The sequence below is a fragment of the Salminus brasiliensis genome, chromosome 13 (assembly GCF_030463535.1).
Source record: "Salminus brasiliensis chromosome 13, fSalBra1.hap2, whole genome shotgun sequence".
Lineage (NCBI taxonomy): Eukaryota > Metazoa > Chordata > Actinopteri > Characiformes > Bryconidae > Salminus > Salminus brasiliensis.
The window spans coordinates 32,632,888-32,651,910 of NC_132890.1; the positions used below are offsets into that span (position 1 = coordinate 32,632,888).

Genomic DNA, 19,023 nt, shown 5'->3' on the forward strand with positions numbered 1-19,023 from the left:
GGTTACACTGCAAGAAGTAAAAATCAAAAGAAATGCAGCAGGTGCAGCAGAGATATGCCATCTAAGTGCAATATGGACTGTGGCTATTCTAACTACACTTACATGTGTTAATATATGTATTTCAATCCATTTCAAAGACTAATACATACAAAACAGTATATCTCACTGTTTAAGGTTTTGATATGCTTTTGATATGTGGAAATGAAACAATTCTTCAGAAACTATTTTCAGGAAACAGCTGTCTGCCTGCATTTTGTATCTGTCTTGTGAGTCTTATATTCTATGTTCTGTCAATCACTACTGGCTTGTTTTGAGTGTGACCTGATTTTGAACAGGACTGCTTATGCTGTTTAGGCAGCATCTCCCCTGCTGTCAGAAACAGAAGTGGGTAGTAACCACTTACAGTTCTTTGGTTTCATGACATCAAGTACAAATGTAATGGATTTGAGCTTTCCTGAGTATTAACTTGCAATTTTGGTTATTTCACATAACCTGAAATAATTATACAATTTACTTACTATAAGAATAGTGAACCAGCTTAACTTAATGCACATTCCAATTAAACACTCAATCACATTACTACTAATCAAATGTATTTGTGAAAAAAAATGTTTTGTTCATTTTTGTCATAAACATTTCATTTCAAATTCTTGTTTTTAATTCATTCTCCTATAATAAAAAAATAATCTGCACTGTTTTGTTATTGGTCACAGTTCTCATCTGAGCTTTATTATTTCATTTTAGACAAAGGGTGCATTTAAATAGTATAGTCTAACAAACTTCAGATCTTGAGCTAACAGATGCTGCATGTCAAGCATTTTTTACCCATCACCACAATGCCCAGCCTACAATACTCATCACTGGTCATACACAGGGTGTTGATGAGGCCTACAGGCCTAACACAACAAAATTTGCAAAATAAACACCAGTTAACTTTTTTTTTTTTTGTTTTGAACATGAAACATGAATGTTGGAGGACTGGTGTACCATGTAAACAGAAAGCATGCACATTGGCATTTTAGGCCTACCAAGTAGATATAAGGCCACAGAAAAGGAGTCCTACTGTAGATTTTACTTCACTAAAATGTATTGATTCAGAATTTTGTGACCAAACTGTCATTAGGTTTTAGAAGTGCAACATAATTTAAACTGACACAATATACAGTAATGACACAAATACAATTATTTTCAAGTGTGTCAAGAACTTTTGTTGATGTTAACAATGAAAACCTATATGTCTACATGCCACAATGTTAAAAGAAAGAAATTTAGATTTTGTTGTTTGTCAGATGTTTGATGCAATAAATAAATTACTGAAACTACTCCACATTCTTTTCTTCATAGTCTTAGGCCATGAGAAAATCAGCATTCCTTGAAACACAACTAAAACTGAAGGTAATACACTATAGATTTTTGATTACAGGAACAGGTGCCAGAAATAAACTATTTTTGTCACTCTTTCTGAAATCAATGAAATAAAATGACATATTCAGTAGATTCATTATGATCCCACTCAGATTGGTTGCTGTCTTTATTTACTATTTACACATTACTATTCGGACAGCCTTGACTAATTTTGCATTAAATATTTTACAGCACATGAGTTTTTGTAACCATTCTGTGCAAAATGTACATTGCCTCTAAGGAAAACATGCTAAGTGTAGGTTGTAGCCCTCAAACAACACCCATCCTACTGGCAAAAAAAACAGCTACACATGGCAAGAGAACATGTATATATAACAGAGAGCACTCCTTGCTGTCCTCTCTGAGCTGCTGGACAGCCATGGCTATGCTGAATATACTGAATCTATGTTTCTTACTCTGCACTCAAATATGTTTTGCATGTGAACGCTTGGGTAAGTTTGAATTGCAAGAAATATATAAAGAAGGAGACATCATAATAGGGGGCATTTTTCCTATTACTTTCAAGCAGGAGAATGACCATGCTTCATTTGAGATAAAACCACCTACATCAAAATGCAAAGGGTGAGTAATAATGCAATTATAATGTATATTACATTAATAATGTAAAATATTACTGCTGAGTAATATTAAATAATGTATAATGAACTATGCATTTTATCTGTCCTGTCCAAACACTCAACATAGATTTGACCTGCGAACATTTAGATGGACAAGGATCATGATGTTTGCAATAGATGAAATAAATAGAGATGATCGTTTGCTACCTAACATCTCTTTGGGATACAGAATTTTGGACTCTTGCGCCTCTTCTGCTAATGCTTTGCGAGCTGCCTTTACTCTTGTGAGTGAGTCAGAGAAAAAGGAATCTCAGTGTTATCCACCTCCTATAACAGCTCTTGTAGCTGAATCAGGATCTACACAGTCCATGGTTTTGGCAGAAGCACTTGGGCCCTTCAGAGTGCCGATGGTAACGCACTACACAACACAATTGTAAAGATCTTTTCAAGGTAAAGATGTGTAAAACTTTGTAAACTTTGATTTCTTTGTATTTCAATAGGTTAGTTACTTTTCAACATGTGAATGTTTAAGTGACAAAAGGAAATATCCAACATTCTTCCGCACAATGCAAAGTGACTACCACCAAGCAAAGGCTCTGGCTCTCCTGGTAAAACGATATGGGTGGACATGGATTGGAGTTCTGCAATCTGATACGGGACAATACGGGATTGCAGGCTTCACAAAAGAAGTGCAGAAGTATGGAGTTTGCATTGCATTTGTCGCCACAGTCTTGCGGACCTATCCTCAAAGTAAAATACTTGAAGTTGTTGAAATGATAAAACAATCAAATGTAAAAGTGATCCTAGCTCTTGTGGCGGAGGGAGATGTCTATCCTTTAATGCAAGAAGTGGTAAGACAGAACATTACTGGGATACAGTGGATTGCAAGTGTAGCCTGGATAACTGCAGACGGACCATCCACTCCAGAGATGTTCAAATCATTTAAAGGGACAATTGGATTTGGGATGCCAAAGAAGACCATACTCAAACTGGGCCTTTATCTCCAAGAGATCAACCCTTACAAAGATCCAAACTCCAGTTTTGTCAGTGACTACTGGGAGGCAGTAGTGGGTTGTAGGCCTCAGTTTTCTGTAAATATTTTAACAAACAGCACAAAAATATGCACAGGAGATGAGAAGGTGGATAACACACACAAATTCTTCGATGTCACAGAACTCGGAACTTCATATAAAGTACATCAAGCAGTGCATGCGATTGCACATGCACTTCATTGGATTATCTTTTGTGAAAGGTCTGGAGGTAATGTGTCGAGGAAGTGTCTTAACTTATCAGAAATAACTCCAGAACTGGTAAGCTTGGTGTTTCATTGCAGAGCTATTGGGATTTCAGCATATGATTACATTATGAGTGATGCTTTATTTATATCACTAGGTAACTAAACACTTAAAAGATGTACATTTTGTGGATGCATATGGGGAGGAGACATACTTTGATCAGAATGGAGACCCACCAGCTACATATGACATCATAAATTGGCAGATGAGAGGAGGAAGAGTGAATCATATTCCAGTAGGCTATTTCAGCACCTTGGAAAATGGCAGATATGACCTTGTGGTTCATGAGGACAAGATTATTTGGAACACAGGAAATCTGGTAGAAGAAATATAACATATATGTAACCCCATAATTTTTCAATTCTTCTTCTGCATGATGTTTAATTCGAGATATACTTTTAACCTGTCAGACTCCAAAAGCTGTTTGCTCCGAAATCTGTCCACATGGCACAAGGAAAGCACCAATTAAAGGACTCCCTGTCTGCTGCTTTGACTGTATCCCATGTGCTGAAGGTTCTATATCCAATACAACAGGTGCAGTAAGCATTTAACTAATAATAATATACTGAATACACCATAATCATGTTCCAAAATGTAGGGGTGTTTGTTTGTATAATGTGAAATTGTGTATTGTTTCTGAACATAATTTATTTCCCCTTTAGGAGCAGTGGATTGTATCATTTGCCCTATAGAGTACTGGTCTAATGAGAGAAAGGACAGTTGCATTATGAAGGTCATAGAGTTTCTCTCATACAACGAAACAATGGGGATTGTCCTGGTGGCTCTGTCACTATTCGGTGCAGGTTTAGCATTTTCTACAATGGTGTTGTTTATACAGTTCAGAGAAACACCAATAGTAAAAGCTAATAATTCAGAACTGAGCTTACTGCTACTTGTCTCTCTAATCTTCTGCTTCCTCTGTCCTCTCACATTCATCGGGGAGCCCACAGTCTGGTCTTGCATGTTGCGCCACACAGCATTCGGCGTAACATTCGCCCTCTGCATTTCCTGCGTGCTGGGGAAAACCATAGTTGTTGTAACTGCTTTCAGAGCAACATTACCTGGTAGCAACTTGGCGGGAAGGTTTGGGCCAGCACAACAAAGGGGCATAGTGTGTTCATGCACAGCAATTCAAGTTGTCATCTGTATTCTCTGGTTAAAGATCTCACCACCATTTCCAGAAAAATTGTTTGAGCAGCGTAATAAAAAAATAATTTTAGAATGTAACACAGGCTCAGATGCTGCATTTTATTCTGTTCTAGGATACGTAAGTTTACTCGCTGTGATTTGTTTGGTGTTGGCCTTTTTAGCCAGAAAGCTACCTGATAACTTTAATGAAGCTAAAATGATCACATTCAGCATGCTCATATTCTGTGCAGTTTGGATCACCTTTATTCCAGCTTATATCAGCTCCCCTGGCAAGTACACAGTAGCTGTAGAGATATTTGCAATTTTATCCTCTGCCTTTGGTTTACTGTTATGCATTTTTATGCCGAAGTGTTATATCATTTTAATAAAACCAGAGAAAAACACAAAGAAACATATGATGGGGAAAGTTCCAAAGCATGGCATGTGATGGAAAATATATTTAACACATAATAAAACATAACTAATTAAACAATGATCTTTAATGCTGTTTTTTACTAGATGTAAACATTACCTTCAATAGTACATTTAATATCCTGCTAAAATTCCATCAACCTGATTAATCATCATATTTCCATTATGCACCACAATCACAAGCGCTGTTCAGTGTCTCTAAATATGATCTTTAGTATTTCTTCTCACATTCAAGATACTGAAAGCTTTTATCTGCTAACATCACTTATATCAAGCTTTCCAGTACAAATGCTGTTGTTTTGGCATCAATATGAATACCATATGTACCATGTGATATGTTGATTAAAATTTGGCACTGCATGATTGATATTGGCGCTGTTAAAGTCCTCAGCCACAATGAGCGCAGAGTCCCAGTCTTGTGTCTGAAACAGTGTACCTTCTTCATGCACTTCCTAAAGTGCAGCTGATAGGAACAAATTACAGCTTGCAATTTGTTTTTTTTTCAAAATACTGGAGAGATTTCTTACTTTCAAGACCTGAATTTGCCAAATTCTGGAGGAAAGTAATTCAGTCTATGAGTCAGTAATGTACCAAAATATATGGACTAATCTGAAATGCAGGACAATACTGATAACCTGATTAGATTATTACAACTCATTGATATCACAAAGGTTGTCATGTAAGATTTTAACTCAAATGATGGCTTCACATGACTGCTTCTGGTTCTGTAAATTCAAATAAGATTCTGTGTATCAATAAAGACCCATAATCATTTTTATATGAATAAATGGACTAATATGCTGTATGCTTTCCTGAACATTCAGAATATTTTACAGCCCATGAAAGCTTTAAATCATACTGTTCAACAATCTTCCCTCTTCAACATCTTGCCTCTAGGAAAAACATGCCCATTTTCAGGTTGCACCCCTCTAAGAACACCCATCCTACTGGCAAAAAAACAGCCACACATGGCAAGGAAACATGTATATATAACAGGGAGTACTCAATGCTGTCCTATCTGAGCTGCTGGGCAGCAATGGATATGCTAAACATACTGAATCTATGTTTTTTGCTCTGCACTCAAATATGTTTTGCATGTGAACGCTTGGGTAGGTTTGAAATGCAAGATATGTTTAAAGAAGGAGACATCATGATAGGGGGCATTTTCCCTATTTCTATCAAGCAGGAGAATGACCATGCTTCATTTGAGATAAAACCACCTACACCTCAATGCAACGGGTGAGAAATTATTATATTATAATGTATATTACATTAATAATGTAAAATATTACTGCTGAGTAATATTGAATAATGTATACAAAACTGTGCATTTTTTCTGTCCTGTCCAAACATTCAACATAGATTTGACCTGCGAGCATTTAGATGGGCAAGGATCATGATGTTTGCAATAGATGAAATAAATAGAGATGATCGTTTGCTCCCTAACATCTCTCTGGGATACAGAATTTTGGACTCCTGTTTCTCTCCTGCTAATGCTTTGCGAGCTGCCCTTACTCTGGTGAGCGGGTCCGAACAAAAGGAATCTCAGTGTTATCCACCTCCTATAACAGCTCTTGTAGCTGAATCAGGATCTACCCAGTCCTTAGTTTTGGCTGAGGCACTTGCGCCCTTCAGAGTACCGATGGTAACATGCTACACAACACAATTTTAAAGATCATTTCAATGCAAAGATGTGTAAAACGTGTTCATAATCTTTGATTTCTTTGTTTCTCAATAGGTTAGTCACTTTTCAACATGTGCATGTTTAAGTGACAAAAGAAAATATCCAACATTCTTCCGCACAATACCGAGTGACTACCATGAAGCCAAGGCTCTGGCTCTCCTGGTCAAACAATATGGGTGGACATGGATTGGGACTCTGCAATCTGATAACGAATATGGACAATACGGGATTGCAGGCTTTACAAAAGAAGTGCAGAAGTATGGAGTTTGCATTGCGTTTGTTGGCAAAGTCTTGCGGACCTATCCTCAAAGCAAAATCCTTGAAGTCGTTGAAATGATTAAAAAATCAAGCGTAAAAGTAATCTTAGCTGTTGTTACTGAGGGAGATCTCTATCCTTTAATGCAAGAAGTGGTAAGACAAAACATCACTGGGATACAGTGGATTGCCAGTGTACCCTGGATAACTGCAGACAAACCAACCACTCCAGAGATGTTCAAATCATTCGGAGGGACAATTGGATTTATGGTCCGAAAGACAACCATACTCAAACTGGGACATGTTCTCAAGGAACTTAACCCTTACCAATATCCAGAATCCGGTTTTGTCAGTGACTTCTGGGAAACAATGGTGGGTTGTAGGCCAATATCTTCAGTAAATATTTTAACAAACAGCACAAAAATATGCACAGGAGATGAGAAGGTGGATTACACAAACAAATTTTATGATGTCACGCAACTCGGAGCTTCATATAAAGTACATCAAGCAGTGCATGCGATTGCACATGTACTTCATTGGATTGTCTTTTGTGAAAGGCCTGGAGGCAATGTTTCGAGAAAGTGCCTTAACGTATCAGAGATAACTCCAGAACTGGTAAGTTCGGTGTTTCATTGCAGTGCTATTAGGACGCATAATTTTATCATATGATTACATTATGTGTGATGCTTTATTTATATCACTAGGTAACTGAACACTTAAAAGATGTACATTTTGTGGATGCATATGGGGAGGAGGTATACTTTGATCAGAATGGAGACCCACCAGCTTCATTTGAACTCATAAACTGGCAGCTGAGAGAAGGAGAAGTGCAACATATTCCAGTAGGCCATTTCTCCTCTGCAAATGGAAAATATGACCTTGTGATTCACAAGGACAAGATTGTTTGGAACACAGGAAATCTGGTAGTAGAAATGTAACATACTTGCAATCCCATAATATTGTATTTCTTGTTCTGTATGATACATAATTCAAGATATACTTTTAAACTGTCAGATTCCAAAAGCTGTTTGCTCCGAAATCTGTCCACATGGCACAAGGAAAGCACCAATTAAAGGACTCCCTGTCTGCTGCTTTGACTGCATCCCATGTGCTGATGGTTCTATATCCAATACAACAGGTGCAGTAAGCATTTAACTAAAATATCCCAAATACACCATAATCATGTTCCAAAACACAGAAGTGTTGTATAATGTCTAATTGTCTAATATGTCTAAACACCAACTTTTGTTCCCCTATAGGAGCTGCGGATTGTATCACTTGCCCTATAGAGTACTGGTCAAATAAGAGAAAGGACAGCTGCATCATGAAGATCACAGAGTTCCTTTCATATACTGAAGCAATGGGGATTGTCCTGGTGGCTCTGTCACTATTCGGTGCAGGTTTAGCATTTTCTGTAATGGTGTTGTTCATACATTTTAGAGAAACACCAATAGTAAAAGCTAATAATTCAGAACTGAGCTTACTATTACTTGTCTCTCTAATCTACTGCTTCCTCTGTCCTCTCACATTCATCGGGGAGCCCACAGTCTGGTCTTGCATGTTGCGCCACACAGCATTCGGCGTAACGTTCGCCCTCTGCATTTCCTGCGTGCTGGGGAAAACCATAGTTGTTGTAACTGCTTTCAGAGCAACATTACCTGGTAACAATGTGGCGGGAAAGTTTGGGCCAGCACAACAAAGGGGCATAGTGTGTTCATGTACAGCAATTCAAATTGTCATCTGTATTCTCTGGTTAAAGATCAAGCCACCATTTCCAGATAAAGTGTTTGAGCAGCGTAATAAAAAAATTATTTTAGAATGTAACACAGGCTCAGATGCTGCATTTTATTCTGTTCTAGGATATGTAAGCTTACTTGCTGTGATTTGTTTGGTGTTGGCCTTTTTAGCCAGAAAGCTGCCTGATAACTTTAATGAAGCTAAAATGATCACATTCAGCATGCTCATATTCTGTGCAGTTTGGATCACTTTTATTCCAGCTTATATCAGCTCCCCTGGCAAGTACACAGTAGCTGTAGAGATTTCTGCAATTTTATCCTCTGCCTTTGGTTTACTGTTATGCATTTTTATGCCGAAGTGTTACATCATTTTAATAAAACCAGAGAAAAACACAAAAAAACATGTAATGGGGAAAATTCCAAAGCATGGCATGTGATGGAAAATATATGTAACACATAATAAAACATATTTAATTAAACAGAATGATCTTTAATACTGTTTTTTACTAGATGTAAACGTTACCTTCAATCGTACATTTTCCTCCTGGATAAAATTCCATCAACCTGATCACATTATCATATTTCCATTATGCACCACAATCACAAGCGTTGTTCAGTGTCTCTAAATATTGTGGCGAGCACGGGGTTCATGGGGAGTGTTATGTCGGGGGGGGGGCCCCTCTGCTGTAGTAGGAGGGGCTATGCAGATATGGCTGTTCACTGTGTTCACCGTCTTGTTGTAGTGTAGTGAGTTTTATCACCTGGCTAGGGTTTTTCCAGCCAGGGCAGTTTTTGTGGTTTCACTCTCCTTGCAGTTTAAATGCAATAGGGAGCAGTAAGCCTAATAAAGAGCACATTTTCTGAAGAAAATGCTTCCTGCCTCTGTGTCTCCTGGGCGGTCGTCACATTGGTGTCAGAAGTGGGATCTGGCGGCCGAGTTAGACAGACTGGAGAAGAGGATCGCGGAGCTGGGTGGCGAAGAGATCCAGCGAGGAAGTAGTGCTCCTCGGGAGGAGGGTGCCGAGCGTTACGCCTGCCCTACCTTTCCCGACGGGGCTAGCCAGCCACGAGCCTGGCTGGCTAGCGAAGAGCGGCGCCGTCGGAGAATGGACGGCGGCGAGCGAGGCCCGGAAGATGGCGGCCGGCAGCGGAACTATGGCGGCCGGTGCCGGAGCAGCGGCGGCGATGAGCCGAGGCTGGATGACGGCGGGCGGTGGAGGAGCGGCGGCGATGAGCCGAGGCTGGATGACGGCGGCCGTCACTGCCAGAGCCACGCCCCCCTCGCGTCGACGGCGGCAAGCATCACCCTGCCTCGTTATAACGGAGAAGCCGCATGGGAGCCGTATGAAGCGCAGCTGGGAGTGGTGGCTAGACACTACGGATGGTCCCCAGTGACGATCGCTACAAGGTTATGCTTAGCACTGGAAGGCAAAGCGCTGCAAGCCCTGGTGGACCTACCTGTGGAGGAGCACGGGAACCTGGAGGCCCTCAAAGCGACTCTTCGTCAACGCTTCGGCAATATCCCTGCAGTTCAGGTCCTGCGGCAGCAGCTGAGAGAAAGGAGACGCGGGAAGGGAGAAAGACTGGGTGTTCTCGCCGTCGAACTACGCACACTGGTGAGACAAGCCTACCCAGACTTCTCGGCCAGCGTGTGGGACGAGCTCGCGTTAGACGCATTTTTCAATGCGCTAGCGCCTGGTAGCCTGCAGCGTCACGTCAGGCTGAGCAAAGTCAGCTCCCTCAGCCAAGCGGTGGAGGAAGCGGAGAGAGCGGAGCTCATCCTGAAGGACGCAAGACCTGCCGCCTGCTACCAAGTCGAGATGGAGGAAGAAGATGAGCCCACGGCATGTCAAGTTCGCCCAGCGGAAGTTATAGCAAGAGCCGCTGGAAGCCCCATCCGATGCTGGCGCTGTAAAAAACGCGGACACAAGGCCAGCCAGTGTCGCGCCCCAGAGCCGGCGGGAAACGAGACCAGGGCTCCCCAGTGAGGGGTGGGGGGCCCCCGACATCCAGCACCCTCGAGCAAGAACTGGTGGTAGGAAGGCTGGGCACAAGACACGGACTCTGGCTCAAGTGCACCATACAGGGCGTTCCAGTCACAGCCCTTGTGGACACCGGCTCCACCGTGTCAATCATCCGGCCCGGCACTCTGCGCCAGCTCCAAGACAAGACCTCTGAGGAATGGGACCCCACCAACACTGTGCTGAGGTCAGTAACCGGGGAAAGAATTAAAATGGAAGGGAAGAAAAGACTGTGCGTGAGGCTAGCCAAGAGAACTCTGCAGCATGAGTTCTGCATCGCTCCCATCCGTGATGTGTGCATACTCGGGCTGGACCTGCTCAAGGCCCTGGGTGCAGTCCTGGACATCCCCGCTGCGTCACTAATGCTGGGGAGGATGCGCGTTCCGCTGGTGGCGCGTCCTACTGCTGATCAAGGCCGTGTAGCAGCGACTTCCAGCGGCCAAGACGGAGACGAGGGGCTGTCCGAGCCAGAACTAACACATCCGGAGAGGGAGAGCGTAACTCCGCTTCCCGAAAAGATCCCTGCCAAGAGCACACCAGAGGCGGTGAGGGAGCTTTGGCGACGCAGCAGCGAGGGTCTCACGGAAGAGCAAAGTCGGCGGCTGTGGGCCCTGCTGGAGGCGAACATGGATGCGTTTGCAGCCCGGGAGGAGGATTGCACCCGGACAAGTCTCGTGCAGCACCAGATCAACACTGGCTCCACTTCACCCATTCGGCTCCGTGCGCACCGCCTCCCCATCGCTAAGCAGCAAGCAGCCGAACAAAAGCTGAAGGAAATGGCTGAGAGCGGAGTCATCGAACCATCTAACAGCCCATGGGCAGCCCCTGTGGTGCTAGTAAAAAAGAAAGACGGCAGCTGGCGGTTCTGTGTCGACTATCGCCGCCTCAACGCAGCCACCAAAGCGGATTCGTACCCACTACCTCGCATCGACGACGCTTTGGATAAAGTGGCGGGGTCGTCATGGTTCAGCTCACTGGACCTGCGGAGTGGGTACTGGCAAGTGGAGCTGGCACCAGAGGCAAGGGAGAAGACAGCATTCACCCTGGGGGCGGGGCTATGGCAGTTTCGGGTGATGGCATTCGGGCTTCGCAACGCCCCAGCCACCTTTGAGCGCCTGATGGAGCGAGTCCTGGCGGGCATTCCCAAGGAACGGTGCATCCTGTACCTGGACGATCTGCTGGCACACGCACCGACCTTCGACGAGGCCCTAGCCTGCCTGGAGCAAGTGATCGGCGCTATCAAAGCTGCTAACCTCCGGCTGCATCCCAAGAAATGCCTCCTCCTCCAGCGCAAAGTTCAGTTTCTGGGCCATGTGGTCAGTGGAGACGGAGTGGCCACCGATCCGGGAAAAGTGCAGTCCGTCCGGCATTGGCCCACACCGCGCGACACGAGTGAGCTTCGGAGCTTCCTGGGGCTAGCCTCCTACTACCGGAGATTCGTGCAAGGGTTCGCAGACATCGCAGCTCCCCTCCACCAGCTGACGGAGAAAGGTGCAGCATTTCAGTGGACAGACGGGGCAGACAAGGCATTCCGGCATCTCCGCGAAGCGTTGTGTGCAGCTCCCGTGTTAGCGCTCCCTCAGGTGGGTGGACAGTTTGTTGTGGACACTGATGCTAGTGGTTGGGGAATCGGGGCAGTGCTATCTCAAGTTCAGGGGGGTCAAGAGCGAGTTATAGCTTACTATAGCCGTGCTCTCAGTAAACAGGAGCGTAATTACTGCGTAACCCGCCGAGAGCTGCTTGCCGTAGTGTCGGGTCTGAAACACTTTAGACACTATCTTTATGGCACCCCTTTCGTGCTGCGAACCGACCACGCTTCATTAACCTGGCTGATGCAGTTTAAGGAGCCAGAGGGACAGGTAGCTCGTTGGATTACTGCGCTCCAAGAGTTTCAATTTACCATTCAACACCGCGCAGGACGGTTGCATAGCAACGCGGACGCACTGTCACGCCGCCCCTGTTTAGAGGCAGAATGTCGCTACTGCGCGCGGCTAGAGCAGAGGGAGGAGGAGGCAGAAGAACGGGTAGTGGCTGTGGAGGTGTCGGAGAACGAACCGATAGAGTCCTGCGGGCGCGAGGAGTTTCAGAAAGCCCAGGGGGAGGACCCGGTACTCCGTAAGGTGTTGCAGTGGAAACGGGGGGGCAACCAGCCAGAGTGGAAAGACGTAACGCCACACGGGCCAGACTTAAAAGCATATCGGTCCTCCTGGGACAGTCTAAGCGAGCGCGAGGGACTGTTGTATCGACGCTGGGAGGACACTGTGCCCGACAAAATCGTGTGGCAGTTACTTGTCCCGCGCAGCTTGAGACAGCGCGTGCTCCAGGCAGTGCACGGACCCGCTGGGGTGGGACACTTTGGGGTTAATAAGACGCTGAGACAGCTCCGCCAGAGGTTCTACTGGCCGGGCTGTCGTACGGACGTGGAGCTGTTTGTGCACTGCTGCGACGCATGCACAGCCAAGAAGGGGCCCACGGGTAAGTCACGTGCCCCCCTTCAACCACTGCAGTCGGGCACCCCCATGGAGAGGGTCGCGGTGGATGTGCTGGGACCATTTCCACGCACTGAGGCCGGCAATCGCTACGTGCTAGTGGCCATGGACTTCTTCACAAAATGGCCAGAGGCTTATGCGGTCCCCGACCAGAGCGCAGTCACCACAGCGGAACGGCTTGTTGAGGAGTTCTTTTGCCGTTTTGGCTTGCCGGAAGAGCTCCACAGTGACCAGGGGCGCAACTTCGAGTCGCAGGTCATGGCCGAGGTCTGCCAACGCCTTGGGGTTCGGAAGACCCGTACTACGCCACTGCATCCTCAGAGCGATGGGCTGGTCGAGCGATTTAACAAGACACTCGCTACGCAGCTGGCCATCCTTACGGACAAACATCAGCGCAACTGGGACCGTCATCTGCCTCTGGTCCTGTGGTCGTGCCGAGCGGCTGTGCAGGAGTCCACGGGTTTCACCCCAGCACAGCTGATGTTGGGAAGGGAGCTGCGCACGCCCACAGACTTGGTCTTCGGGCTGCCTGCAGGGCTGGATGAGCCCGTGAGCGAGACACTTTACGCCCGCGACCTCAGAGAGCGCCTGGTGGCGGTGCACAAGACCGCACGAGAGAACCAAGGGGGGGCTAGTGTGCGCCAGAAAAGGGCGTACGACACGCGCTGTCAAGGAGCCCCACTGGTACCTGGGACTGACGTTTGGTTCTTCAACCCAAGGCGTAAGAAGGGACGCTGCCCTAAGCTCCAGTCCGACTGGGAGGGGCCATGTCGTGTCTTGCACAGACTGTCGGAGGTGGTGTACCGGGTCCAAACGGGCCGCCGAACGGTGGTCGTGCACCAGGACCGTCTGGCCCCTTACCGGCCTAAGGGAACTGTTGTGGCCGAGGAACCACCAGGGACTTTCGGTGGGGAAAACAAGGGAGGGGCGCAGGGGAGAGCTTCTACACGAGCTCGGCGCACCCCCCCGCACCTCAGAGACTTTGTTAGGGACTAAATGTTTAAAAAAAAATAATAATAAAAAAAAAAAGGGGGTTCTGTGTTGTTGTATTGATGTGGGGTCGCCGGGTCGGCTGACCCTTTAGGGGGGGGTTATGTGGCGAGCACGGGGTTCATGGGGAGTGTTATGTCGGGGGGGGGGGCCCCTCTGCTGTAGTAGGAGGGGCTATGCAGATATGGCTGTTCACTGTGTTCACCGTCTTGTTGTAGTGTAGTGAGTTTTATCACCTGGCTAGGGTTTTTCCAGCCAGGGCAGTTTTTGTGGTTTCACTCTCCTTGCAGTTTAAATGCAATAGGGAGCAGTAAGCCTAATAAAGAGCACATTTTCTGAAGAAAATGCTTCCTGCCTCTGTGTCTCCTGGGCGGTCGTCACAATATGATCTTTAATGTATCTTCTTACATTCAAGATACTGAAAGTTTTTGCCTGTAAACATCACTTATATCAAGCTTTCCAGTACAGATATGGTTGTTTTGGCATCTTATACCAAATGTACAACCTTTTGAGGCAATCACTGCAATCAAACGATTCCTGTAACTGTTAATGAGACTTCTGCACCTCTCAGCAGGTATTTTGGCATACTCCTCATGAGAAAAACTGCTCCAGTTGTCTCAGGTTTGAAAGGTGTCTTTTCCTTTTCCTTTTGTCTTTTCCAGATCGCGTGTTTCAGCTCCTTCCAGAGATGCTCAATAGAATTTAGGTCAGGGCTCATAGAAGGCCACTTCAGAATAGTCCAATGTTTTCCTCTTAGCCATTCTTGGGTGTTTTTAGCTGTGTGTTTTGGGTCATTATCCTGTTGCAAGACCCATGACCTGTGACTGAGACCAAGCTTTCTGACCCTAGGCAGCACATTTCTCTCTAGAATCCCTTGATAGTCTTGAGATTTCATTGTACCCTGCACAGATTCAAGACACCCTGTGCCAGATGCAGCAAAGCAGCCCCAGAACACAGAGCCTCCTCCATGTTTCACAGTAGGGACAGTGTTCTTTTCTTGATATGTTTCATTTTTCTATCTGTGAACATAGAGTTGATGTGCCTTGGCAAAAAGTTCTATTTTTGGTGTGATCTGAAACTAATGTTCATAGCAGTGACTACCTGTAGCCCTATATATAGGCCCACTGACTGATTACAAGATTGTAGACACCTGTGATGCTAATTAGTGGACACACCTTGATTTAACATGTACCTGTGGTCACATTATTTTCAGGGGTACCATCATTTTCATCCTGTTTAATGAGTTTACTAATAATTCTGTTGAATTAAATGTCAGATTTTCATTTGTTCTTTTTCATAGCATTTTTGTTACTTTTGTCAGATTCAAGTTATTTCTGTGACCATTGTGGGTTTTTCTTTTATTAACCGAGGGGTACCAACAATTCTGTCCATGTGTGTAAAGGATAGAGAGCAATAGTCACTGATGCCCCAGATGCCTTGGGGAGAGTTAGCACCCCACCCCCCACGTTAAAGCCCTAACAGTGAGGTGAATGGGTGACATCTCTGTGGCATAACCATAAGGCTAATGCTAATGCTAGTGCTGAGGCCAATGCTAGCCCACCAGACCACCACATCATCAAACTCGTATCTTAAAACAAACAATGTGCAAACTAAACTCATGAAACAGGCCTGGACAGAAATAATGGTCCCCCTAAAAATAATGAAAAATGTGTGTCCACTAATTAGCATCACAGGTGTCTACAATCTTGTAATCAGTCAATGGGCCTAAATATAGGGCTACAGGTGCTGTTTGCTGACATGATGTGTACCACACTCAACATGGACCAGAGGAAGTCTCAGGGAAAAGAGTTGTCTCAGGAGATTAGAAAAAAAATTATAGACGAGCATGTTAAAAGTAAAGGTTATAAGTCCAAGCATCTCCAAGCAGCTTGATATTCCTGTGACTACAGTTGCACAACCATCAGACTGTAGCCAACCTCCCTGGATGTTGCAGCAGGAGGAAAAGTGATGACAAAACAAAGAGACGGATAATACGAATGGTAACAAAAGAGCCAGGAAAAACTTCTAAAGAGATTAAATGTGAACTTCAAGCATAAGGAACATCAGTGTCAGATTGCACCATCCGTCGTTGTTTGAGCCAAAGTGGACTTCATGGGAGATGACAAAGGAGGACTCCATTGTTGAAAACAAATCATAAAAAAGCCAGACTAGAATTTGCCAAACTACATATTGACAAGCCCCAAAGCTTCTGGGAGAATGTCCTATAGACAGAAGAGACAGAAATAGAACTTTTTGCCAAGGCACATCAACTCTATGTTCACAGATAGAAAAATGAAACATATCAAGAAAACAACACTGTCCCTACTGTGAAACATGGAGGAGACTCTGTTATGTTCTGGGGCTGCTTTGCTGCATTTGGCACAGCATGTCTTGAATCTGTGCAGGGTACAATGAAATCACAAGGGATTCTAGAGAGAAATGTGCTGCCCAGTATCAGAAAGCTTGGTCTCAGTCGCAGGTCATGGGTCTTGCAACAGGATAATACAAAACACAGCTAAAAACACCCAAGAATGGCTAAGAGGAAAACATTGGACTATTCTGAAGTGGCCTTCTATGAGCCCTGACCTAAATCCTATTGAGCATCTTTGGAAGGAGCTGAAACATGCCGCCTGGAAAAGGCACCCTTCAAACCTGAGACAACTGGAGCAGTTTGCTCATGAGGAGTGGGCCAAAATACCTGCTGAGAGGTGCAGAAGTCTCATTGACAGTTCCAGGAATCGTTTGATTGCAGTGATTGCCTCAAAAGGTTGTGCAACAAAATATGAAGTTAAGGGTACCATCATTTCTGTCCAGGCTCGTTTCATGAGTTTAGTTTTTTTAAAATAATTCTGTTGAAGCATGGTTGAAAAGCAATGTCTGACTTTCATTGGTTAATTTTCAAAGCATCTTTATTAATTATTACTTTTGTCAGATTCAAGTTATTTTTGTGACCATTGTAAGTTCTTTCATCATCCGAAGGGTACCAACAATTCTTTCCACTCGTGTACATGTTACCACTGAGCAGAGTTATAAGCAGACAAACTAAGAAATTCCTTATCTCTACAAGATGCAGAAAAGCTATTACATGATTTTATTATCTCAAGGCTTGTTGCAGCAGGAACCTCAATAAACTTCAACTAGTTCAACATGCTGCAGCCAGGGTCCTTACTAAAATCAAAAAAATTGACCATATTACTCCAGTTATATCAGCATTGCATTGGTTCCCTGTCAAATTCTTTATTGACTATAAAATTCTTTTATTAACATACAAAGCCCTACATGACCTCGCTCCTGAGTATCTGTGATGCCTGCTTATTACATATTATGAACCATCAAGTTTACTTAGTTCACAGAGTGCTGCTTCTTACTCAGAAGTGCTTCGTACTTCTTACTTTTAAAAGCCTCAGACACTTTAATCTTCAAATATAAGCTGAAAACTCATCTGTTCAGTTTAGCTTTTGGTAATTAATGTTTCCCCTTAAATAAAGGTTGTAAGTCCAGGGATTCATGCACACAGGGAATTGTAGTACACTAATATGCTGGAGCTGATGCCAGTGTTTCAGGGTGCTCCTGTGTCTGTGTTACTTTCTGGCTCTCTGCTTTTAATTAGGCTGTTGTAGTCAGACCTGCCGGAGTTATCAGCCACACTACTCAAACTGCTCAAACGTTTGATATGGGAGAATGTTTGATACTGCTCAAATATTACCTGCTCTCTTTAAACTGATCCTGCTTAACATTCTCTGCTCTCTAAAAATCCAATCCAAACTTTATCTTTTTACCTTCTCCGAGTAAATGGTCGCCCACTCATCCAGCCTGACCTGCTGGAAGACTGACCACTGGGGTTTTCTTCTACCTGCATCAGACCAGCTGCCACCCACCAGTCCACCAGGCTCCCCCACCACCCATGCCAGACCAGCAGCACACCCTCCTACCACTTCTACCTGCCTAATGACTATGTCAAAACCTAAATGGATTCTAAATGGATCTGCCACTATTAATATAGCCACTATTAACCATCATTACTCTCATTACTCTTACCATCACTGCCATAACCATATGCCATATGTTGCATATCGGAGCATTACAACAGTTTATGTGGTTCAGTGACTTTTATAAATGATTTATAAACAGTTCTGACCAGAGGAGGATGGGTCCCTCTTTTGAGTCTTGGTTCCTCCCAAGGTTTCTTCCTCCAGCTCTGAGGGAGTTTTTCCTTGCCATTGTCATCTTAGGCTTGCTCACTGGAGGTCTTAGGTTTTTCATGAATTTGTTGACTTCTCTTTTTATTGATTGTGTAAAGCTGATTTGTGACAACACCAGTTGTAAAAAGCGCTATACAAAACAATTTGTTTTGATTTTATTTGATGCTGCTCTTTTAGCCCAGCACCAGAAACCTTATATCCACACCAGTATATTGTTGCAACTATGAGGACAGCTCTGCTGCTGATCTGAACCAATTAGAGCTGTGTAGATTGTTTAAACAAAATCCTGGAGAGGACTTTTACTTTCAAGACCTGAATTTGCCAATTTCTGGCAGACAGTAATCTAGTCTGTGAGTCAGTGATCTACCAAAATGTAAGGACTAATCTGAAATGCAGGAGAAGACTGATAACCTAATTAGATTACTGCAACTCATTGATATCACAAAGGTTGTCCGGTTAGATTTTAACTCAAATGATGGTTTCACATGACTGCTTCTGGTTCTATGAATTCAAATAACATGCTGTATATCAATACAGACCCATAATTATTTTAATATGAACGAATGGAATAAATGGAATGGAATACAGTATGCTTCCCTAAACATTCATAACATTTTACAACCCATACAAATTTGAAACCATACTGCATCACAATCTTCCCTGCCTCTAGGAAAAACATGCCCAGTTCCAGGTTGCAGCCCTCTAACAAAAGCCATCCTGCTGGCATTAATCAGCTACACATGACAGGGGGAGCATGTATATATAACAGGGAGCACTCATTCCTGTTCTCTCTGAGCTGCTGGGCAGCC

General features: G+C 44.2%; 2 protein-coding genes across 2 annotated transcripts; both read left to right on the forward strand.

Moving 5' to 3' along the window:
- Positions 1 to 1,783: 1,783 nt before the first annotated feature.
- Positions 1,784 to 4,853, forward strand: LOC140575505 (extracellular calcium-sensing receptor-like). Its single transcript, XM_072695854.1, has 6 exons — positions 1,784 to 1,986; positions 2,110 to 2,392; positions 2,483 to 3,292; positions 3,375 to 3,596; positions 3,688 to 3,811; positions 3,940 to 4,853. Exons 1-6 carry the CDS (start codon positions 1,784 to 1,786, stop codon positions 4,851 to 4,853), a joined length of 2,556 nt encoding a protein of 851 aa, XP_072551955.1.
- A 1,020-nt stretch (positions 4,854 to 5,873) lies between these two features.
- Positions 5,874 to 8,949, forward strand: LOC140575506 (extracellular calcium-sensing receptor-like). The gene is made up of 6 exons (XM_072695855.1): positions 5,874 to 6,076; positions 6,200 to 6,482; positions 6,576 to 7,391; positions 7,481 to 7,699; positions 7,791 to 7,914; positions 8,036 to 8,949. The coding sequence occupies exons 1-6, from the start codon at positions 5,874 to 5,876 to the stop codon at positions 8,947 to 8,949; spliced, it is 2,559 nt and encodes an 852-aa protein (XP_072551956.1).
- The last annotated feature ends 10,074 nt before the right edge of the window (positions 8,950 to 19,023 follow it).

Coding starts and splice junctions, on each gene's coding strand:
- LOC140575505 (XM_072695854.1), top strand. CDS start 1,784: ATGGCTATGCTGAATATACTGAATCTATGTTTCTTACTCTGCACTCAA. Junction 2,393..2,482: donor GGCCCTTCAGAGTGCCGATG/GTAACGCACTAC, acceptor GTATTTCAATAG/GTTAGTTACTTTTCAACATG. Junction 3,597..3,687: donor TTTGGAACACAGGAAATCTG/GTAGAAGAAATA, acceptor TTAACCTGTCAG/ACTCCAAAAGCTGTTTGCTC.
- LOC140575506 (XM_072695855.1), top strand. CDS start 5,874: ATGGATATGCTAAACATACTGAATCTATGTTTTTTGCTCTGCACTCAA. Junction 6,483..6,575: donor CGCCCTTCAGAGTACCGATG/GTAACATGCTAC, acceptor GTTTCTCAATAG/GTTAGTCACTTTTCAACATG. Junction 7,915..8,035: donor TTCTATATCCAATACAACAG/GTGCAGTAAGCA, acceptor GTTCCCCTATAG/GAGCTGCGGATTGTATCACT.